Source organism: Euleptes europaea, chromosome 14 (genome assembly GCF_029931775.1).
Source record: "Euleptes europaea isolate rEulEur1 chromosome 14, rEulEur1.hap1, whole genome shotgun sequence".
Lineage (NCBI taxonomy): Eukaryota > Metazoa > Chordata > Lepidosauria > Squamata > Sphaerodactylidae > Euleptes > Euleptes europaea.
Window position 1 is genome coordinate 36,332,434 of NC_079325.1, and position 24,691 is coordinate 36,357,124.

Consider the following 24,691-nt stretch of genomic DNA (forward strand, 5'->3'; position numbering starts at 1 on the left):
TCAAGAAAATCTATTCTAGGCTGTTCTTGAACCACTAGGTGTACCTCTAACCTAACCTTCCAGCACAGAGCCGAGAGAGGGGGAGTGGGAGAAAGAGAAAGACTTCCTAATTCCTAGGAGCCAAAATCACATTTTAAGGCACCAATCACCTCTCTAGAAATAAATAAATGAATAAACTCCTTAGTGTCATCACTAAATTTTTAGGCGCTGGGGATGGCTAGGTGCCTGGGATTTTTCCAGCACTAAAGAAACCATTAGCAGAATTGGATTTTCAATTAATGGGTCTCTTTATTTTTAAGCACTTGATTCTTGTAAGAAAAAGCTTTTGCTATAAAGATCTGCAGAGTCAGATCACAGGATGCCCATAGCACCGCCTATTCTGACTGGCAGTAGTTCTCTGGGGTATCAGGCTCACCCTACTACATAGAGGTAGCTGCTGCATTCACCAATGTGTGGATTGGGCTTATAGTAGAGTGATCCTTAAGTTCTCCACTTTCAGATCCACTTCTTTCTTCTGCTATTGGGGGGGACAACGGCTTTTGTACCTGAAAAGGTGCAGGGGGGAACAAGAGCTCCTGGGGCTGCCATGCTGCTCGCCCAGTCCAGCTAAGGGCCTTGTGGCAATTTTTAAAGAACTACAAATGGTTTTAAAATGGTGTTGGTGGATATGGGATGGACCAGGGGCTGCTGTCACTTGCATTTGTATTGTGAGTGGGTTATCTTGAAAAAAAATAATTGCATTCCTGCAGCTGTAGTTCCATGACCAAATTTACAAGTTGAGTACCTTCCTGCTGTACTTCTGTTTGGAACTGTAGAGGTTAGTGTGGAAAATCAGTGATTTCTTAGCCTCCTTTCTTGAGGGCCAGTTCTTGCTGAGCCAAGGGCAGTTTCCTCAGACTTTGAGATTCTTTGCTGTTTTGGCCACAGCAGATCTCTATGGTATAGACTCTCTGTGGTCTTTGTGTTTTGGAGTGGGGCCTGTATGATCAGGCTTTGTGTGGGGGGAAGTGGTCTTGCCAAGGTAATAAGGTCCCTGCTTGTCTTGAATGTTTCTAGTATTTCCAATACAGTGCCATGGTACTGTTTTGATTTGCCCATAGCAGATCTGTGAGCTGCAGAGATGCTAGTGTGCTGTAGGAAAGCATGAAGGGGGGGTTATCTTTTGCTCATACTGGCAGTGGCATGTCACTTGGGAGAATGTATTTTTAAACAGTGTGAGAAGCAAACTGTCGGACCCCTTTATTATCAGCATTCAGTAACATAGGTTGTGATGGGATTTAAAAAAAAACCCTCCATTACAGACCCAGATCAGGCTGGTACATGGTGCAGTGTACTTTGTGAGGAAATAGCTAGGACTGCCTTGAGAATTTTGGCCAAGTTAAACCCCAACAGCTTTGCAAAACTGCAGACAATTCATCATTGAGTGATATACATGGAAAATACAAACTGTACTGAGAATGTGAAACATCCCATGATTTTCTTTCATTCAGCAATTGTGTCGGTCAATGTACTTCACTCTAATTGATAGCACTGAACAAAATTCTCATCTTCTGTCTTTTTTTTAAGTTTGAACAAAGATGCTCCTCCTATTACTTGCTCAATGATTTCCGAAGGAGCCTGTAAAGCATGAAAGCAGATTATGCCACAATCCACGGTTCTAGGGTGCATGTGGTGCTTTAGGGCACATATGGAACTTCAGGCAAGCAGGGGCTTTTCCATTACATTTCAGTGTCAGTGAACACATTTTCAACTGCATGGGCATGCCCTTTCTCATACAGAGATTGTTGTGTGCATCGCAACCCCCTGGAGCTTTGGACTGCAGCCACAAATACTTTTCCAAAATATCTCAAGGGGTTTTAGCAATGCTAATCCAGAGACCATACTCCCACAACCAACATTTCTGGCTAGAATTCAGCTAAAAATCTTCCAATAGCCAGGAAATGGAGTCATATGAAATATGATTTGTAAAACATCATGGATTCCTTCTTCTCCCCGAACCATACTAAGGAAAACCCAAATGGGTTGGCTAACGAATTGTTCATTAGACTAACCACACCAGCATATCACGGCTTAACCTGGGGTGTGAGTAATCCATGCAAAGGCAAAATTTGCAAAGGGAGACTGACCTCAACGTTGTGTGAGAACATCTGCTTTTCATTTTCTTTTCTGAGCCCAAGTTTCCAGTCCTTAAGGATGAGAAAATAGTGAAATCTGGTGAGATCTCCGATAGCACCGTGGGTGTTAAGGATTTCCAGTGGCTACGGAGCAAGGTTTCAGTGATATGCACAGCTCTCAAAGCAGAATGAACCCTGCAGATGTGCTTGACTTGCATAATGTACATAGGTTGCAGGGGCTTGATGGGGTTCTGGAAGCCTCGTCTCTCCTCTCCCTCTTAGCTTGGATTAGTGCTGTCCTCCGGAACATGCGGTGCCTCTGAGCCGGCTATAAGTTGGGGCCTGGGGCTGGAAACGGCAGAGGTGCCAGTTTTACGCAGCCAGCCCTCGCAAGGCAATGCCAGCTGTAGACACTTAACCAAGTTGTCTTGGAAAAAGAGCAGATTGTTTTGTTTGTAGCATGTTGCGATAGTGCATGTCTTGGCTACAGTGGCTAAAAATACCCTTCTGGAGAGCAGGCAGTCAAGATGGATATTTATTTAAAAAAAGAGAAAATTAAAAAATTGTAAAGCACTTTTTTTTTGTAAAACCAATGTCTGTTTTGTTACCTACTTTTAACTGTTGTGCTTTGTAAATGTCTTATTTGTGTAATAAATAAAGTTAACGCAAGTCGAAGTGCTGGCACTTACATCAAGGAAAACAGCGCAATTCCCTTTTCTTTCATTTCTCAAATGCTTCTGCGGCTTGCTAATCAAACGATAACCCGCCCCGTCATCTTTTGTCTTCCCTCTTATTGCTTATTTTAGCGCTCTGATGCTTGTGGCAAATCGTTTTATTTTTCCCCGTCGGCACACCAATTATTAAAAACATAGTTCCTGAGCTCACCGTTACAACAGCCAATTAATATCCTGGTATAAAGAGAAGGATCCACCAGCAGCTTGTGGGTGGATGTGTGACAGGGTATAATGCTGTGCTGAAAGACGGCTGTGGTGGATTGGAGGCAGCCTTGTTAGTTAATTCTTTTGTGTTCACAATGCAGATTACAAAAAGCCTACCGCTTTACACACCTTGTGGGAATATTATATTGAGTTGAGGGTGATTAGTCGCACAATTTCCTCTCAAAGCAGCTGATGAAGTGAGGCTTTACATTTTATTTCCTTAGTAAAGGTAACAAAAACCACGGTAATGTAGAAATTATAGGGGCTGCGTCATTCGACAAGGAAGTCAGACACCAACAGTACTTGTTCTTTGCTTCCTGGACGGGGCTCATTCTTTCGGTGTATAGCCAACGATCTCGTCCCAACCTTTTCGGCAAGTACGGATGATCAACTCATGTTCATCGTCATCTGAAGTGTGGGGGGGGGGGGGGAGACACACACAAAGAAAGAATAAAAATTCACTGTATTCAGATGCACCCCACCCCGATAACCAGTGGCTTCCTCATCATTTTTCTGCCAAATCAGCAAATGCATATTTCACAGGAGTGTTTTCATCTTATATGAACCATTTTGGGGTACGAGAATAAGATGATACCTGAAAATTTTGAAGGCATGGGAAGGGAAAATGGGTGGTGGTGGTGGAGAATTTGGGGGAACCAAAACACCTGCAGTGGCTGGTTAGTCCCAATAAATACTAACTGGTATTTTGGTTAGCAAATAAAAATACTATTTAGTAGGGCTGTCGGGTGATTAAAGTGTTTAGATGATTAATCATCTCCCTTTTAACCCATCAATTACTTAATTTAATCTGAATAATTTTATCTATTGCCAAAATCTTGACAGAGGGGCCTTTTTTTTTTTTTTTTGCAAGCGGAAGTCGGTGTAGGGGAGTGTACAATTTAATCAGCAAAAGCTACTCCACATTGTGAGAGGGAAACACCTTCTTTTATATTTTCAGTCCCATCAAAGCAACATCCTTGAACAAAAGAGCCTCAAAAATAACAAATCTGCTTTTAATTTACAAACCCACCAATTAAAACTGGCCCTTGCTGATTAATCAACCAACATATTAGTTGTTTAATCTACCAATAAAAGGTTGAAACCCTGCTATTTCATCTGATGAAGTGAGCTCTGACTGTTGAAAGCTTATGCTGCAATGAATTTTGTCACTTAAGGTGCCAATATTCTCCTGTTTCATTTTGCCACTATTTCACATTCCTGTAAGATTAGGCTCCGATCTTAATTAAAGCTAACTATGCATGCAAGACTCATTTAAGTCAATACTTAAAGACTTACTGCTTCAGAACTGAAGATTTAATACATAGGACTTCATTTTTCACTTGGCAATTATAAACAGACCTTACAAGCTGGGGATCCAACCAGGAATTGTGGCAAGGAGAACAGCTTGGAAACCCCACCCCCCAATCTTCCCTCCAGGAATATCTGAGCTCTCAGGGGCTTGAGAGGGCTGACCCCCCCCACACAACAATTTCCCTCCTTTAATTGACATTTAGCTACTCTCAACTTATGTCTTCTATGGAGCATGTCCTTTTTTGGGGTCCTCCACTTTAGTTAATTTATAATATTTTTTTCTGCCCACATGGGGACTGTCTTAAGGAGGCAGAGATCCCTGGTCATTGTGGCTGGCCCTGTGTGGCTGAACGTGATGTGGTTGGCGTAGCTTTCCCACTCGCTGGGGTTGGCGGTGTCGAATGCTTCCACCAAGCCTTTGGTGGCCATTGTGCGAGGTGTTGCGTCTCTTCGTGTGTCGGGAGATTTCAGCAAGGCAAGCCGGTCTGCCTACCGGGCACTGTGAGGTCGCGGAAAATCGAAGGTGATTTCAGCGAGAGTGATCTCAGCAGGAGAGCCGGACTGCCTACCAGCCTTCGTTGCCACTGTTAAGTCCGCGTGGGGAGGACACATGAGGTCGAGATGGAGTTCCAACAACAACGCGTTTATTGAAGAACAGAACTGGAGAAATGTGTAAACCGGCCCCGCTTATATGCCCCCCTGGCCGCCTGCGGCCATTCCCCTCCTGATCCGTGATAGGGGGGGAACAACCCCGGGTTGCCAATGGCACGTGCCGGCTTGGGCCAATGGTGTGTGCAGGATTAGGATCCTTCGTCGGGGACTCAAGCTCCTAAATTTCCCCCTGCATATCGGCCTAACTATGTACATACATAACAGCTTTCATTATCTATTTGAGGGCTAGATATAATGATTCTTGACACACTATGTCATTCCAGCTGAACGCACACATTTTGATCTTACATTACTCAAGAGTTATGTTCTAATAATTTCACTGGATTTTACTTCAAAATCCTAAAAACCAAGATGATATATTTCAGGACAAAATCTACTGAAAAGCTCTCCTACACAAGCTCCACTGAAGTGAATGGGGCTCGTTCAAGAGAACTCACTTCTGGAACATGCCCTTTAACAGTTAGCTATACACACTTGGAAATGGCAGTATACTTTATTCCACATTTAATTAGAGGAAGAAGAGTTGTTTATACTCCATTTTTCTCTACCTTTAAGGAGCATCAAACTGGCTTACAATTCCCTTCCTCTCCCCACAACAGACACCCTGAGAAGTAGGTGAGGCTGAGAGAGTTCAGAGAGAACTGTGACTAGCCCAAGGACACCCAGCAGGCTTCATGTGTAGAAGAGGGGAAATCAACCCTGGTTCTCCAGATTAGAGTCCGCTGCTCATGTGGAGGAGTGTGAAATCAAACCTGGTTCTCCATATTAGAGTCCACCGCTCCAAACCACAGCTCTTAACCACTACACCACGCTGGCTCTCTAGTCACAAACTCCACAAACTCCACTTACAACACTCCTGTGAGGTAGGTTAGGCTGAGAGTTTGTGACAGGCCCAGGGTCACCCAACAAGCTTCCACGGCAGACCTGGGATTCAAACCTGGGTCTCCCAGGTCCTAGTCTGGCAGTATAATCTCTATACCAAAGTGGCTCTCTTTGGCAAGGTCCTGGGCCTTGCTGGTGGTAGCTCTAGTGCTCTGGAACAGGCTACCTGAAAAAGCATGGAGGGCATCTCCTTTATCTGTTTGTTGGAAGGCCTGGGCATTTTGAGGACAAGTTGGGAAAAGCTAAAGATTTTAAAAAGCGTGGCACTCTGTTTTTGTTGTCTTTGTATTAGGTTTTCATTGTGCTGAATTGTAAACTGGTTGAATTTAGGAAAGGCAGGATAGAAATGTACAAATAAATAAATAAGAGGATGGCTGAATAAGAGTCGGAAGCCAGATTCTGGACCCAGCCCATTATTCAGTCCTCTAGAGCGTCCTGCTTCCTAGCACTAAAATTACTTGTTAAATTTATGGGGGAGGGGAGATGCTTCATAGAATATAACAGTTTTCTGTCCCCAGTAGCTTACAGTCTGAAGCTGTGCTTCTCAACTTGTGGGCAGGTCACAAGACCAGGAGGAAGAGGTGAAATAAGGTGAGTTGGGCAAGGATGCTCTGGGTCCGGGAGGCATGATGGCAAATTTGGATTTGCCCCTGCACATTGTGTGATATGACCATGAAATACAGCCTGTTGTTCAATAATGCTGTGTATTTGTAAACAATAAATTTGTTCAGTATTAGCTGATATGAGAGGCTTGCATTTTTATACTGGGATGGAAGAAAGTGGCATGGAGTTACTTTGCAAGAGGGCCCTAATAAGAAGAGTAGCCCGTTCACAAGTGTGTCTCACTTCAAAAAGTTTCAGAACTGCTGGTCTAACGTCGGATAGAGGAGTCAATGAGGCACACCACCTTATACATAATGTAACTCCTAGCACATTATGTCATTTCAGTTGCATATGAATGGATGTGATTTTGAATGGGTGAATTACAGAAATGCAGGCACAGTGAGCTACCCTCTTGGGGAACAGCATGGCCTCTTCTGAGCTAAAAGGTGACCGGGATGAGGAGCAAGAAAACAACCTTGTAGTCGAGTTGCATTGCCTAGCTGCGAGTGACTTCACCCATGCCACTGTGAGAACTCCTTTGCCCTTCTCCTGCTCTGCAAAACGGGAAAGCAGCTCTAAATATGCGTACATCAGAGATGAAAAAACAGAAAGGTGGTTCCAAATGCGATGGTAACCAGGTTCCTGAACAGGTCGAAGGTGGCTTTACTACTGCATACTGACTGTTCTCTTCTCTACAAGGCACATGTAGATTTTGCCAGATTTCTCTGAAGGAGAACCAGTGGCCGGGACCTACTCGGGACGGCTCCGGAGCTGCAATGCCACGGGTCTGAGCGGCTGCAGGAAAAGGCAAAGTGCAACAAAGCTGAAACCTGGTAGAAGCTAAAGAGTTAACTGATGGGCTCGGCTTTACTTTTGCCACCCTAAAAGAGGAGGCTGCCTGATAATCACTGTAGTTGTCGGGTATTTGAATCAGTGCAGCTGCAGCCTCTTCAGCAGTAACCCCTGAAACAAGACAAACTGGGTTTATTGTACTGAATAAGTCTTCTGGCTCCTCCCTGATTGTTCGTAATTGGCGGCCAGGGACTTAACAGCCTCTCGACCACCCTTTCTACGCTCTACCTGACTGTGCAGCTAACAATTTAAATCACAGATGCCGATCCGGCTTGGCGGCAGCTGCTTGTTAACCACGCCGGTCCCCTCGTGCTGTCGCCGGCGGCTTCTGTAACCCCGCAACACCAGGGTGAACATGGAAAATCGCATTTTATCCATATTTAAAACGGAATTAAAGCCTGGAGTTTGATTAGTCCTCCCAGACGGCAAGTTGTAATTACTATCCCCCCCTGCAAACGACAATTGTTGGGCTATATTAATATGAACGCCAAAGCACATCATCACCTTCAGATGTGATTTCCCCTCAAAAAATGGGGGGGGGGGAGAAAGAGGGAATACAAATACTCTTTAATCAACTGGAAATTATCGCCCAGGAGCAATTAGGCAGCTCTCCACATTATGGGTGAGAATCATATCTGAGCTCATTTCTCTTTAAAAAGTTCATTCTTTTCCTATTCCCCCCCCCCTTTGGCAGCCCCCACATGGCACAAATTCATGCTGAAATGGTGGGGAGGGGGGCTGTTTAGGAGGACAGCTTTGCAAATCATAACAAGGAAAGCTTCTTGTGGAAAAAGAGAAATGAATAATTTCAGGGCTTCCATATGAGACTGCTGCTGAGCTCCCATCTGCCCCGCTTCACAACTGCTAGGTAAGGCAGGAGAAGTCTGCCCCTGGGTGGCTTGGGTATGTTTTCTCTTTCTGCCGGAAATGTGAGCCTTGTGCTCTTACAGCAAAATGATGCATCCAACTGAAGGCTACGCTGAGAGCTCTGCATGTCCCAACGCAAAGAACAGGACAAAGATAAGCAATTGTCTAACTTAGGCCTTATGAAGCTAAATGCATAGTCAAAGAGCTGCTAAAAAAGGGGCAATGCAGACAAACCATTGTCTGCATTAGCAGTATGAGGCTTAGCAGTATGAGGAAAACAAAGCAAACTGATAACAGGCATGATGTCAACGATCCAAAAACATCCCCAAACCAGTGCATAGGTTTCGTAAAAGGCAAAGGTAGTCACCTGTGCAAGCACCAGGTCATTCTTGACCCATGGGGTGACATCGCATCCCGGCGTTTACTAGGCAGACTATATTTATGGGGTGGTTTGCCATTGCCTTCCCCAGTCGTATACACTTTACCCCCAGCAAGTTGGGTACTCATTTTACCGACCTCGGAAGGATGGAAGGCTGAGTTAACCTTGAGCCTGCTGCCTGAAACCGACTTCCGTCAAACATAAAATGTCACAGTGTCAGCTCCAATAACCTGAAAGATGGCTGAAGCAAAAGGCTCTTCCCAGGTATATTAGTTTGTGCAACAAACGTTAATAGCCAATCTGGTGTTCTACAGCTGGAGTTTGGCCTTTCTGTTAAGGCTCATGGCAGAACAAAGGTGGATATGTGTGTGTGTGTGTGGGGGGGAAACATCAGAGTGGCCCCATGTTTGCTCCTACTCCAGATGCAGAGCCTAGCAGCCAAAAGGGCACACAACGATGCCTGATCCTGCCAGGTTTTTTGTGTTGTTTCCCTTGCATACGTGCTTTTCAACATTTTCTCCCTCCCTTGTTTTCCACTCGACTGCTTGTTGTTGGTTTCCTTTACATATCCAGGTCTCGTTCATTTTTAGTCAGTGAAAACATCCAGGACAGGCAAGAAGGGCATGCGAAAGGGAAGTATACGGAGGGCTGGGAGCCTGTCTTTGATTGTATCATGCTCATAGCAACTATAATATATGACAGCATCAGAATCCAAGCGTCATTTGTCCGGACCCAGCACAAACTTGTAACACAGAACCCCCGCTCACACACACAGCCAAGCCTATATATACAATCTCATGAATTATTGTGGGGAGGGGGGGAATCTATTATATTTCTGAAAGGACACGAATGGACCATATTATAGTGAGGGTCTTGAGCCCAATAGAGCCAGTTTGGTATAGTGGTTAAGAGTGGCGGACTCTGGTCTGGAGAACTGGGTTTGATTCCTCGCTCTTCCACGTACAACCTGCTAAATGACCTTGTGGTAGTCGCAGTTCTTTTAGAGCTGTCTCAGCCTCACTTGCCTCATAAGGTCCCTGTTGTGGGGGTGGGGGGGAAGGGAAGATGATTGTAAGCTGCTTTGAGATTCCTTTCGGTAGAGAAAAGAGGAGTATAAAAACCAACTCTTCTTTTTCTTCTTCCTAATGTCAGATGCCTAGAGCCTGATCACATTGAGTTGGACTTCCAGTAGTGGATCATGCAACCAAGTCAAAGACTTCCTCTTGAAGAAGAAGTACAGCAATAATTACACTTGGCATTTGTATACCATGTGTCAATCATTCAGGCAAGCATATCACCAGTCCTTCTACAGTAGCCCTGTAATGTAGGGCAAATAGCATCCCCATATTGCAGCAGTGGCAGAGCTGCTTCACTGCCCAAACAACCCAAGCAGCTACACGGGGCATCCAAAATGGTAGTGGTGGGGTAATGTGGGAGGAGGCAGCAGGTGTAGCTGGCGCCTGCTGGCCCCTCTTGTTCTGGTGTTGCTACTGGTTGGGGTTCAGGTGGGCTGCAAAAGAGCTTCCTCTGCAGCCGGCCTTGGATCCAGCCGAGACAGATGGCATGGGGAAAAGGGTGCTTGGGGTGATTCACTGGTTGGAGCCAGCCCTGAGCTAGAGTACTTCATATAACAAAGAGCAGCTATAAAGGGAAGGGTAACACAGCCCTTTCCCTAACTTGCTGTGCAGTGTCTCTGTGTAAATTCAGCTTCCCAAGGGGCCTTTTATCTCAGTATTTTTTATTCAAGAAGTCTCAGCAACTTACTGCCAGAAGGCAGAGCAGGGTCACATAAGTCCCCCTTACCACTGCAAAGAAATATAAAAATGCTGTTCCCACTCCTTGTGGTTAGAGTGCTCCTCTCCAAAGGAGTGATGCTCCAGGGCACTTGTGAGCTGTGCATGCAGGCCTGGCAGTGCACCTATCTCTTTGGCTCTTTCTCACTGCGCTAGTGGTGGCCATAAATGCCAAATGTCCCCGGGTTGCATCAGAAGCAACAGGTGAGGCACCTGCCCCCTCAGCTGCAGCCTGGTGGGGCCAGCTGCTTGGCTTCCATCTGGCCAATGTGGAGCATTCCAGGAGGAAACATCAGACGGGTGTCCTCCTTTCATGGTGCTGTCCAGGGCCAGGCAGCTGGATCAAAGCCGGAAGCCAGTTCAGCGTCCAAGCAACCACCTCTGCAGCCTGCGCAGGTAGAGGTGTATGTCCCCATTCTGTTCCTCCACCGAGCTCCAAGACAGGCTGTAGTTCACCTCTGCAACCCATCATGAAACCTGCACTGGCTGCATGGGATGAGGCATTCACTCCCCACACTTCTGCTGCTGCCATCAAACTCCATGGAGTTTGGAGTGGTGGACTCTGATCTGGAGAACCGGGTTTGATTCCCCACTCCTCCACATGAGCGGCGGAGGCTAATCTGGTGAACTGGATTTGTTTCCCCACTCCTACACATGAATCCAGACGGGTGACCTTGGGCAAGTCACAGTTCTCTCAGCATCACTCACCTCACAGGGTGTCTGTTGTGGGGAAGGGAAGGTGATTGTAAGCTGGTCTGAGTCTCCCTTAAGTGGTAGAGAAAGTTGGCGTATAAAAACCAACTCTTCTTCTTCTGCAGTCTGCTTTGGAACCAGCATAGGCTCCATGAGAAGGGGTGCATGCTTTGCTCGTGCATGCTGCTCCAAGACCTCTGGGGGCAGCATAGTAGGATGGCACTTTGGCCAGCAGAATACACTGAGCTGGCTGCGGCCAAAGCAAAGCATAAATGGCCTAGACTGTGCATAAATGGCCTAGATATGCGAGCCAAAAGCTCCTCCTATGCTGTAGCTCCTCCACAACATCAGTCCACCCAGTGACCTAAACATTCAATTTTCCCTTCTGCCAAGATATGATAAGTCTGGGAATAAGTGACCTAGGGTTGCCACCTTTGGGTTGGGAAATTTCTGAAGATTTGGGGTAGAGCCTGGGGAGGGAGCTCAGCAGGGATGTTACCCTCCAAAGCAGCCATTTTCTCCAGGGGGACTGATCTATATCATCTGGAGATCAGCAGTAAATCCTCTCTTCAGTCCTCACCTGGAGGTTGGCAACCCTAGAGCAGGGTGAGAATGCCCTCTCAGACCATGGAGCTGGAAGGTTATTAAGAGCAACCTAGTGAGAGAGAAGCAGATCATCAATGGGAAAGTCTTGTCCTTTCAGAAGAGTGGTGGTGAGGCTGTGAACCTCACTGTTGGGTACTAGGAGCCCTGTGGATCGGAGGAGAGTTCCCTGCTCCTTGTGGAGGAGAAAACTGCAGTAAATTTAAGCTGGAACACAACAGCCAGAAAGCCAATCCCAGGCTGCTGTCCGCTATAAAGCTCCTTAATCTGCTATACTCCCTCAGTCTCAGCTAGAGCTCCTTGAGGCTGAGGGTGGCCCCATACCAACTGCCTGCTTGCTTGCCTTCCTTCCTTACTGGGGTGGACTGTGAATGTAAAACAGCCTAGGAGCAAGCAGAGTCAAGGTCAGGGGATCGACTTGCTCTTGGCTGTGCGGGTCACCCTCCGGGGCAAAGGCCTTTTGGCAACTTCCTTTCTATGTTAACAGGCCAGTGTGCCCTTGTGCCTTTCCTGCACAAGCACCAGGGAAGGGGGTCAGTGACCAAGGAAAGAACAAATATTTCGACAACTGGAAGTGGCTGGAACAAAGGACTCTCTTGGGCATCTTGCACGGAACGCCGTCCTCTGCGGCTATAGTCCAAAGTTCTGGTGCAATAGGTCTGATGCAAAAGTCACATGAAGCTGCCTTATACAGTGGCAGTTCCAGGTCCATCTTCTAGCCCATCATATCTGCAGTGATTGGCAGCAGCTTTCCCAGCCCTGTACCCTAAGATGCCAGGAACTGATGCCAGCAAAGCGTGTGTTTTTTACCCAGGACTGGTTCTCCAGCCAAGCCACCCAAGCAACTGCTGGGGGCAGCAGACTGAGAAGGGTGTTGAGACACTACAGGGCTTGGCTAGCATTGGCAGTCTGGAAGGCCGTTGCCTCCTGGATGTTGCTGGCCAGGTCTGACCTGAACCTGGTGGCATCATGGAAAATAACAATGGCTTACTTTGCTTGGAGCAACATAATTCCTTACACAAACTTTGACTCTACTGCTCAGAAATGTAGGCCCTAACATTTCTCAATGTACCAAAACCTACAACCTGTCTAGTACAAATTACTCAGATTGCTACGGTTGCCAACCTCAAGGTGGTGGCTGGAGATCTCCCACTATTACAATTGATCTCCAGGCGACAGAAATCACTTCCCCCTGGAGAAAATGGCCGCTTTGGCAATTGGACTCTATGGCATTGAAGTCCCTCCCCTCCCCAAACCCCGCCCTCCTCAGACTCCATCCCCCAAATCTCCAGGTAATTCCCAACCCGGAGCTGGCAAACTTAGAGATTGCTATGGCCTAAACTACTGAGCTGTGCCTCCTAAAGCAAGACTTGTATATGCTGAAGGGTTTAAAGCAGGGGTGGGGAACCTTTTTTTCTGCCAAGGGCCATTTGGATACTTATAACATCATTTGCAGGCCATACAAATTTATCAACTTAAAAATTAGCCAACCAATACGTTTCTCCATGGCCCGGGTGGGAAAGGGTTAACACAGTTTCTTGGGCGGTCCTAGCAGCTCCATAGCTAACGACTCTTCTGCAAGGGGGAAAAAGACTCCTTTTCTCAGCAAAACAAACTCACATCTGCCTTGAATAGAGGCTATTCCTGTCCGCGGGAGGGGGCTGATCGCCAGTCTTAGATCCTTCTGAGCTAGAGATCTGCCAGGACCTATGAAGGGCCAGACCAAATGACTTCGCGGGCCTTAAACGGCCCCCGGGCCTGACGTTCCCCACCCCTGGTTTAAAGGGTTCTTTTCACCTGTCCTTCCTCTACTTGCCTAGCCCAGGCAGATAAGTACCAGCAGATTGGTAACAAACTGCATCTTGTCCCCCCAATATATGCCATCTCTTCCATGAACACCACTATGCGATGGAAAGCAGTACAACAATTGGCACCATTTGTCTTGTTTTATGTTCAAGAGCAGAGACTAAAGTGCTCACAATTAATTTCAGCGAAAGCTGGAATTCTTGCAAACAGGTCTGGCGCCCATTCCTGGAAGAATACACTGATTACCAACAATTTCTCGGGGCTTGCCACAAACAGTATGTCTTTTGTTGGGTAAAAAAAGGAGAATCAACCATCTGGCAAATGCCCCAGAACTAAAATCTTTCACACGGCTTATAATTCACAATGATTAAATATACAAAAGCAACAGAGTTATAGCATAGCATGTTTAAAAAAAAAGCAGCAAGGACTTCCATTGCTTGATTAAAACCCAATGCCTGGTTTTCAAAAGTATCTAAAGGACTACATTTTTTTTTGTCTTGAAGAGTTTCAATGTGCAGGGGTGGCCCTCCTCTGAATTTACAACCCTAACTATGGAAAAGGCAACCAGCATATCAATGACTAAATTGTTGTGCCTTTCAAGAGCCACTTTCACCACTGCTTTCTAAAGGCCAGGTGTGCTCTTGGGAGTTGCTGGAGGAAGCCATGACACATGCCAGCCCAGGCAAGGCAGAAATGCGGAGCCTGCCTTGGCCTCCTTGGGGACTGTGGCACTGAGATGACAAATTCATTGCTCCAGACAGCTGCAGCAAAATCTGAGACTCCCCAGTTCAACGGAAGAGGCAGGGGAGAGGAAAATGCCAAAAGGAAAGGGGACTTATACAACCTTGGGAGCGTGCCTTATAGGACCTTCAGCCCTGGGTGAACTTTCTCCTCAGTCCCTCAACCCAACTTCTCCTCTTGCCTTTCCTTCCACCATCTGCCTATGTCACCTGTCCTGCTCAGGGGATGCTCAGCCTGCTGCCTACTGCTCTCTCTCTCTTCTGCCACCAAGTCCACAAACTTTTGTGCCACTTAGCTTGCCTCTGTCTAATGCCTTCCTCATGTTTGGCTTCCCAGATCTCAACTTCTCCGCCAGCTTAGCATCCCAGATTCTAGCTGATTCCATTCCTGCCAACAGCATACCACCCACCCTGTACTTTGTTCTTTCTGAGCTTCTTTTAATTTAAAAAAATCAGCTTAATGGACTTTTCTGTCGTGGAAGCTTATCATTTTTAGAATCACATCACTGCATCTTCCCCTTCAGAAGTTGGAATGTTCATGAATATTCCATGACATTACAGCAAGTAACAGTGCCAAGGCCAGTTTTTTAGCTATATGAAAGCGCCTGTTTGTATATGTGCTACAGCAAAGTCTGAAATGTGGCTAAAGACACCTAACTGAATGACCAACTCCAGTTCAACCATGATGAATGATTGAAAACTCAGAAGGAATGTTGACAGTCTGCTCAATGTGATTGTCAGAATGGGGTGTGTTTGAAAACAGGAAAGGTATATACTTCCTTATGGATGTCCATAAAATTTATCTGGAATTGTCTGTACTTACACATAAAGCAAATTCACCAAATTTTGGACAAATATATAGCAATTTGCAGGCCCTCCTTTCTCAATTTTGCAACAAACTATGTGATGTCAAGGGAAAACAAAAACTGGAGAAAAGATGCTGATAGAGAGGTGTTGTTTCCGTGAACTGAAAAAGCTCAATTCCTTATATTCATAAGGAAAAGTAACAGGAATAGAGACAGATGCAATGAAAATGAATAACGCTTTTGTAGCAAAGCAAGCATCCCCAGAGGATGAGAAATGTCCCCTCAAACCTGGCTCTTGAGGAAGAAGGTATCATTTCAGCCAACCTGCTTGGCTCTTGCCCGAGTTTTTGCAATGCTTCCTGCCATCTGCTTTTGATGCTTCTAAGAACTGGCCAGAAGCCCAGCGGGCTTTCCTGTCTTTCCTGTAAAGGAGCAGCCCTGGATCTGTTCCCTCTCTTTCCAACTCCCTTTCTTAGTTTCTTTTGCACACAGCCCAGCTATTTACCCGTGCATTTTGTCACCTCTGTGGCCTTGTGCCTCGAACGACTTCTCTTGGGGCTACTGGAGTTCCTCCGATGTCAGGCAAGCTCTGGCTCTTTCAATTGTGTCAGTGCCCTTAAAGGAAGGGATGGACTCCTAAGCTACATCCCTTCTTCACACCCATGTCCTCAAAAGGAATCTGTGCGGAGAAGGAGCCGGGGGGCAAAAGGCCCCTCTTGCACATTCAACTGACAATTGTTTTGCAGAACGCGATATAGACAATGGGCAATTTACTAGGGGTTGATACTAGTGGTAAGTTTATAGTAATAAAATGTAACAAAGAAGAGTTCAAAGCGCAAGGTTTTTTGTTTTTGTTTTTAAAAAGAAACTGGAATTCCTAGGCGTTCCCGCCTAGGCTGATCTGTGTGGGTTCCTGTGATTCTGGAAAGCGTGTGCTTATCACACTCATCAGCAAAGTTGCTGCATTCCAATGGCTTGGGTCTGTGCCATGAGTAGCCATTTATATCATTTTGTTTAATATTTTGAAGTAAGGTGGGCTTTGTAGCAGATGCTATCTATCGTCTGCTTACCATCCTCCGCTCTCCACAATACGAGGGCCACTAAGAATCAGTGTGGTGCAGTGGACAGAAGCTCAGGTTCAAATCTTTGCACAGTTACACAACTCATGGGGCTGATCTTTGGGACAGTCTCATGCTCTCAACCGAACCTTGCCCCATCTAGCCTCTAACCTTGCTTCTTGTGGCTGGTAGAGAATAGCCAGGTCAGGCTAGACAGGTGGGCCCAGGGGGTCATTGCCTTTCTGCGGGAGGGTGCAATTCTGATTGCTTTGACAGATGATGCCGTGAGACCTTTCCTGAAGAAGTGGTCCATGGACTTGAATGACCTAAATGGATACCTCCCAGGGGCTAAGGTGCAATTTTTTTTGGCAAGGTGCTTAAGCTATGCAGTTGCACGTGATCATGGAGGAGCTGGATTGTGTGTGTAAAGTGCTGTCAAGTCACATCTGACTTATGGAAACCCCACAGGGTTTTCAAGGCAAGTGATTAAGCAGTGGCGGTTTACCAAAGTCCCATCCAAATACTGACCCAGTTTATTTTCCAAGATTGGGCTATACTATACCATTCCACATCCACTGTAGATGGATTATCTATATCCTTTTCAATCAGGATTCAGGCCTGGGTTTGGGCTGGGAATGGCCTTTGTTGTCCTGACAAACTTTGTCAGGAGGGCCTGTTCCTGTTAATTCCTTTGGACCTCTTATCAGCTTTCAAATATTATTGGCTCTGTGGCTATGGTATCCTTCAGAAGAGGAGGGCTGGGCTGGGATTGCTGAGCACTGTGCAGTAATTCTTCACCCACCTGCCTGGCTGGTTCCTAAAGGCTATGCTGGAGAACTGCTACTTGGTGCCATGGCATTTATTCTATGGGGTCCTCCAGGGGTCAATCTTGCCCCCCATGCTGTTTAACATCTACATGAAACCACAGGAAGAAATTGTCTTGGGATCTGGAATGAGGTGTCATCAATATGTGGATGACACCCAGGTCTGTTTCTCCCTAACAGCTGAGTTCAGTTGGTTTATGGAGTTCCTGGAGAAGGTAATGGGATGGAGGAGGACAAATAACTGGAAGCTCAGTCCAGACAAGTCTGAGCTGTTCTGTTGGTCAATGCAGCAGTCCTGGGAGTGGGGGGACACCATAACCTCGCTGACCCATTTCACTGAAGAAGCAGGTTTGATTTCTTTAACAAACCCAAGGATCCACGCGCTGTACCCCTGCCATGCAATTCATTTTGAAAAACCTCACTCCTTCCTTTAGAGTGGGGACAGTCCTCTGGGTTGGTCCCATCCCAGGTTCTAAAGCATCACCCCCTTCAAGGCATGTCCCATTAGGGCTATTTTTCAGGGTAGGGGTTGTGGGTATCTTTCTCTCTGGGTCAATGGCTGGCTCACATCCTGACGTTTACTAGGCAGACTTTGTTTATGGGGTGGTTTGCCAGTGTCTTCCCCAGTCATCTTCTCTTTACCCCCAGCAAGCTGGGTAATTTTACCGACCTCGGAAGGCTGGAAGGCTGAGTCAACCTTGAGCCGGCTACCTGAAACCAACTTCCGTCAGGATTGAACTCAGGTCATGAGCAGAGCTTGGACTGCAGTACTGCAGTTTACCACTCTGTGCCACAGGGCTCATCAATTCCAGTACCTCCAGTCAAAAGGAGATGTGAAAAGACTTGGGAGAGTTTCGGTCAGTAAGAGTAGACATTATTGACCTTGATAGACATATGGTCTGATTCAGTATAAGGTGGCCTCATGTACTCTGATCACATCCACATTAGATTACCTGTAATGTACTTTATATAAGACTGCCTTTGAAAACTGACTGGAAACTTTAATTGGTTCTAAATGCTAGAATATTATCATGAGTTTGATAAGGGCATCACATCATTCCTGTACTGAAAGATGTCCACTCATTGCCCATTTGTTTCCAGGCAAAACTCAAAGTGCTGGTTCTTACCTTTAAGACTATAAATAGCTTGGAGCTAGGGTACTGACATTCTCTCATACTGTCCAACCCACCTGTGATGATCCTCTTCCCAAACCCTGCTCTAGGTGCCCCCACCTGCAGAGGTGAGTCTTTTGGCAACCAGTGACAGGGTTTTTCCAGTGGTGACCCCTCACCTATAGAATGCCTCCCTCAAGGACTTAATGTCGCTGATTTTATTGTCTTTTAGGCACCAGGCCAAACATTTCTTTTTACTCAGGCTTTTAATGGAACAGTTCCATCTTTTTAGAGGCTATTTTTATGATCTGCTTCTAGCTTGTTGGTTGTTTTGTGGATTAAGCCGCTGAATATTGTTTTATGCTATTTTATGCCCCTGGCCCTTTATTAGTTTTATGGCACTTTATGGCTTGTTTTAATACTGGTAATTTTTATGTTTGTTGTTTTTGTGATTTTATCGTTGTATTATTTTTACTTTGTGAGCTGCTTTCAGAAGACCTCTGGAGAGGCACAATGTAAATTTCCTAAACTAACCAACCAACCAACCTCACATTGCTCATGTGAAGATAAAGCGGATAACCTTGTTTATACTGCCCCAATCTCTTGGAGGAATACCAGGATGCAAATGTAATGAATAATATCCTTAAGAGGTGAATTAAATGTGTGGCAGGCAGAGGTAGCCCTTTGCCCCAGGAGATGTCATTCATTTTATGCTATTGGGGTACACTGTGATCCAGCGTTGGTTGCAGGTTTTGCATATGTGACCTCAATGAATTTATGAAGCCTCAAACATTTTGTTTGTATTCTAAAAAATTAATAAATACTTACTATCTGTAAGTTAGAAGAACTGAACCTTCATGATCTGTCTAAATCAAACAGATTTTTTTTTTCTGTTCCTCATGCTTTTCCCGCTCTAACCATGAAATTCCACTGCACTGCAGTGGAGGGGGTTGGAGGGGAGAGAGAATGACTTTTCTATTGATTCTCAATAATGATTTCAATTAAGAATCTGCTAACAAAGAACTTGATCATGGTCTCCTCTCCAGATCTCATTGCTAATAGTGCCTAAATGCAAAATGGGCAAAATTTCAATGAGAGTTGCAAAACTGTCCCACAAAATGCACTAATATAAATAATAATATATCCACGTTGTCACTGTTCCTCATGGAAGTTCAAATCATTTATCGCAGAGCATAGGGTGGATGCTGGGTCTTGGGAGAAGCCAACCAAGGAAGCTCCCCTGCAACCTGAAGGTTATAATTCCAAAGTAAGCATGTGTCTTATTGTACAGCTGATCCAACAGACAAACCTGTACCTGCATTCCTTAGGAACCGTAGTTTGTAATCAACCACCACCCTGGTTTGAGGATTGTAGAAGCCATCGCCACAGTCATAGCAGCCCTCTGGGATGGCCCGAGGAGGACTCAGGTTTGTAAGCTGAGAAATGCCTTAAATTACAAAAACAAAAAGTTAAAAAATATCCAGGGCTTAGGAACAGAATGAATACATGGGAGGGGCCGTAAATGGGGCCCTGATCTTTGAGCAGCTCTTCTGAGCAAAAAACCTCATAAGCAGAGACTTCTTTGTTAATTTCAGTGTTAAGGAAAGGTACTCCACAAATGGCATGCAATTTAAATGTATAACATCTTAAGGGACTGGAGATCAGATGCCAGTGGCTGCCATTGGCAGCAAAAGAAAGGGAAAAAAGATATATGGGGTGAAAGGTGGAAAAGGAAGGAAGAGGCAGAGGCTTAGTTGGCTAGTTGCCTGTTATCCCCATCGGGCTCATTGGGTCCTAAGAGGCCTATGTTTATACTTCCACTCTGGTTGTACTTACTGATATTGTAGTGTTGTAATTTGATTGTAATCCACTAAACATATCCATCTACCCATGTATGCATTCTGCTCTTCACAAACTAGTCTCTCTTAATGAACAAGGCTGGTCTAATTCATCTGATAGTCACTAAACCAGTACCTGCAGGCTTCAGGCCACTGCAGATTTCTGTATAAAACCGTCTGTCATAACCGTCACAGTAATGCCACTTGTCGTCTGTGTATTTCAAGCCATCTGAAAAGGTGTAGTTCCCCTGCAAGGCAAGACAGGGATTCATTAACCATGTTCCAGTTTGAAGACCAACCCCATTTCCCACCCAGGGATCAGTGAGGATAATGAGGTTTCCTTATTTTCATGAGAACACGGTGAGGTAGACCACTTGGAGAATGAACACCGTTAACATGATATAAGGCCAGACCACATGATGCTGGAATTCTAAACTGGAAACTTTGATGTATTTTGCATGCAATCCCGAAGGGGGGTGAATGCCCAGAGGAGCCAGCATAACCCTGCGCCAGCATAAGAGCCCCTTTGTGCTGTGATAAGCTGGCATTAATGCTGGCATGGGGGCATTTATGCTGGCCCTCCTGGTCGCCAGCAGCAGTGCTAAAACCCGCCACAGTCTCCTGGCAGCATTCTAACGGCGCAGCTCCCCACACTGGCATCCTGGAAGGCATTTCCAGGGCATTCCCAGGGGCAGAGCTGTCTTTTCGCAGCTTCCTAACCCCTTTCGCCCTGGGAATGCCTCCTCACACTGCAGTGTTGCTTCCCCAGATATCTTGCTGGCATAGCCTTGCTTAAAGCAATGGTGCTATTTATCACTTTTTTATTTTTAATGGCCATTTTTCACCTTTATTCCAGCCAAAAAGCCCCTGTGGAGGTGGAGGTGGTGTGGCTGCGCTACTCCTGTCCACTGCCTAACTGCCCCCCCCTTTCAGGAATGGGCTGCCTGACACTAAAAGGCAGCTGCAGGGGCACAATATGGATTGGGGCTGTTATGTTGGGGGTTAATTTAATCCCTTTCTTGCCATTTCTATCTTGGGTAACTTTAAGCCCTACCTGGAGGACCTATTTTCAACTGGGGGAAACAGTGCAGGTGGAAGAGTTAATTCTTCCTCCCTCAGTGCCATGGCCCTGATCCATAATACCTACCTCCTCCCAGCAGTTGTGTTTTAGGGCCAAGTAATACATCTAGAACTTCTATTACTGAACACCAGCATCATATGTAGCTGGGCCCCATGCTTCAGAGTGGTCAAAGCATTTCACGAAATCCTTCCAATCACGTTGCAAAGTAAATCAGCATTATTATAGTGCAGGTGGGAGTGTGGTGACTCACCTAAAGCCACATATTGAACTCATGGCAGAGGAATCTGGGAACATCTTGGCTCATAGCTAAGTCTCTCAACCACTGTTCTACAGGATATCTCTGGCTGTCCATTGAGTATGTGGCTGAAGAGGGGTTTGAACCCACTACACCTAGGTCAACACCACCATCTTCTTCACTGGGGTATCACTAGCTCTCCAAATTACTGATACAAACTCAACAGCTCTGAGCACATGACAATCAATGTGCAAAGAGGGTCAGTGAACACAAATATACTTGCCCCACCCCCAACTCCACCTAATCACCAGCAATGTACCTACATGTGGAGAAACTGTGTGTACATACACTCTTGCCCATGATCAGGAAAGCACTGTTGCCAATCATGAGGAGGGAGCTACATGTTCTCACTTCTTCCATGCATAGGCACAGTGCTAACAACCTGAAAATCTCAAGTGGGGGGGCAAAGGACCCAGTGTGATCACTCCCAATTCTCTTTCTCCTGTCATTGACTAAATGCGTGGAAGGGTTGCGTGTCCAGGGATTACAAAAAAATGTGTACAGGATCCCTGCATGCATTCATTAAGGCATCTTGATCTCCTGGGGAAAAAAACCCAGTGGTTGAAAACAAAACGTGGGTCCTACTCTCTGGTACTGAGTTTAATCTAGCCTTGAACAGGGATCTTCCCAACTGTATAAGAATCCTTCGCTTCTTCTCCTGACATACTATGACTATAACTGTTTTCACCTTATCTACATGGTAGGGATTTTGCAAACGTACCTCTATGGCTATTCCGCAGTCCCAAGTTCCTTCATATTTGCTCCCACCAGGGAAGTGCAAGGTGCCCTTGCCATGAAACATTCCATCTTTCATCTCACCAACGTATTTGGTGTCTGTTGGAAGGGTGTAAGTGCCTTTCCCCTCCAACCTGCAAAAGTCCACAAGGAGAATCTGAAGAAGAGGAAGGAGAAGAGGCAGCAATAGGGGCAGAGTTCCATCGTGCCTGGAGAGGCAATAGCTCTGGAGGAGCACGAGGTACCTGGCATCTCCTGTGAACAGGATCTGAAACAATGGGAATGCCTTTTCTCTGTCTCAGATCCTGGAAAACGGTTTACAATGGAAAAACAACATTTTGCTATACAGATAAAATAATATTTTATAAAGTGACAGTAAATACAAATTTAATCCACACTATAGGAACCTAACATGCTGTGATGGAAAGCTGGGACCACAACATGGGCAATAGAAAATATTTTGGATGGTGTTGCCACTACCCCTGCATCCCCTTCAACCCATAACATAACGTTGCATTTCAACACATGACAAAGTTGGGTGCCATTTTGAAAGAGCCACTATGAATTTTTATTTTAATAAAATAGTAATAATGACAAGTGGGAGATACCACTTGTTAGTAGTCCCCGCCCTAGGAGTATGCGGATGTCCTCGACAAGGGCAGGGACTTTTCAGCCTGGCCCAGCCTGGAAGAATTCCCTGTGGCCTGTAAAACGAAGTTATTCCACCAGGCCTATGATTGAGGGCAGCAGCAGGTTGTCATCACTGTTGGCCTCCCCCTGTCTCCCCCACACTTCTGGTTCAATGGTGTGGGTTTTTAAGTTGTTGTATTCTCCAGCAACTGCTCTGCGGATTGAGCGCCATCTTTGCATTTTGTACTGTATTTGAATATTTTATCTAGTTTGGACTAAATTGTTTTATGGTCTTAATAACTCGATTGAGAGATATTGGATTTTAACTGTTTTGTTGTAATGAATTGTTGTAACCAGCCCTGAGCCTGGCTTTGGCCGGGGATTGAGGGCAGGCTAGAAATCAAATTCCCTATTACTATGTATGGGTGTGAAAGCTGGACATTGAAGAAAGCTGATAGGAAGAAAGTAGATTCTTTTGAAATGTGGCATTGGAGGAGAGTGTTACGGACACCATGGATGGCCAAAAAACAAACAAATCAGTGGGTTATAGATCAAATCAAGCCTGAACTGACCCTTGAAGCTAAAACGACTAAACTGAGACTATCGTATTTTGGTCACGTTATGATAAGACAGGAGTCACTGGAGAAGACAATCATGACAGGAAAAGTTGAGGGCAGCAGGAAAAGAGGAAGACCCAACAAGAGATGGATTGACTCAATAAAGGAAGCCACAGCCCTCAATTTGCAAGATCTGAGCAAGGCTGTCAAAGATAGGACATTTTGGAGGACTTTCATTCATAGGGTCGCCATGAGTCGGAAGAGACTTGGCGGCACTTAACACACACACACACACACACACACACACACACACACACACACACACAGAAATCAAATTTTAAAAACAATGCATCCTTAACAACAACAAGAAGAAGGTAGGATATGTACATTGTAAAAATTATTATTAAATAATAACAGTGGAAAGGTAGGATACTCATATTTTAATGAATGGCTATTATTTAATAAAAATACAAACAATGATAATACTAATTCCAGAGGTGCCTTTGCACCCTGCAGAAATGGACTTCACCCTTGCACATGGAGACAGTTGCAGTAAGTTGCATCTGCATCTTCACACGATTGCATGCAGACATGGAAGACTTATACTGTTCTAGAAATTGAATCAATAAAAGCTGCGTACAGAGACACAGTAGATTTAGAGCATTTTGCCATCAAATGATCTAATATTATACATTGCTCCAGAGTTGAACAGCCCTCTCTAAATGAAAAAAAAAAAGCAGGACGGGATTCAACCGCAGTCTTGTTCTGTCAACTCCTCTCTTTCCTCCTCCTTTTGTAATTTTCCCAATGTGTGCATTAAGTGCCGTCAAGTCGCTTCCGACTCATGGCGACCCTATGAATGAAAGTCCTCCAAATTGTCCTATCTTTGACAGCCTTGCTCAGATCTTGCAAATTGAGGGCTGTGGCTTCCTTTATTGAGCCAATCCATCTCTTGTTGGGTCTTCCTCTCTTCCTGCTGCCCTCAACTTTTCCCAGCATTATTGTCTTTTCCAGTGACTCTTGTCGTCTCATGACGTGACCACAATACGAGAGCCTCAGTTTAGTCATTTCAGCTTCTAGTCATTTCCCCTATAAATATTCCCAAAACGATTCCCTCTGCCGTCATAATTTTCCTCTTCAGTCTTTAAGGTGCCGGTACGGCTTTCGTTTTATTACAACCGACGAACACAGCTGCCCCTTCGGAAATTAAACGGTACACAAGCCTCGGTCACCCAAACGTATCCCCGCAGGAGGCATCCGGGGACACGGAGTCGCGGCCCGCCATCCCACCCTCTCCTTCCTGCCCCCACCTGCCGTGGACGCGCTGCCCCACGTAGTGACTGCCCGTGTGGTCCATGGCGACCGCCTCAGGTAGGCCTCGACAACCGAGGGGTGGTCACCATGACAACAAGACGCCGCGCCGCCGAGGAGAGTGGGGCCGTAGTGGGCGTGGCTGAGATGAGAAATTCGGCACCGCTCGCCTCCACGCTGTCGGGCACGCC

At 45.8% G+C, this 24,691-nt stretch overlaps 1 protein-coding gene across 1 annotated transcript; it reads right to left on the reverse strand.

Moving 5' to 3' along the window:
• Positions 1–3,380: 3,380 nt before the first annotated feature.
• On the reverse strand, positions 3,381–24,546 carry MORN5 (MORN repeat containing 5). The gene is made up of 5 exons (XM_056860758.1): positions 24,500–24,546; positions 21,989–22,136; positions 20,028–20,139; positions 19,369–19,500; positions 3,381–3,460 (listed from the first exon to the last, which is right to left on the reverse strand). Exons 1-5 carry the CDS (start codon positions 24,544–24,546, stop codon positions 3,381–3,383), a joined length of 519 nt encoding a protein of 172 aa, XP_056716736.1.
• Positions 24,547–24,691: the final 145 nt, after the last annotated feature.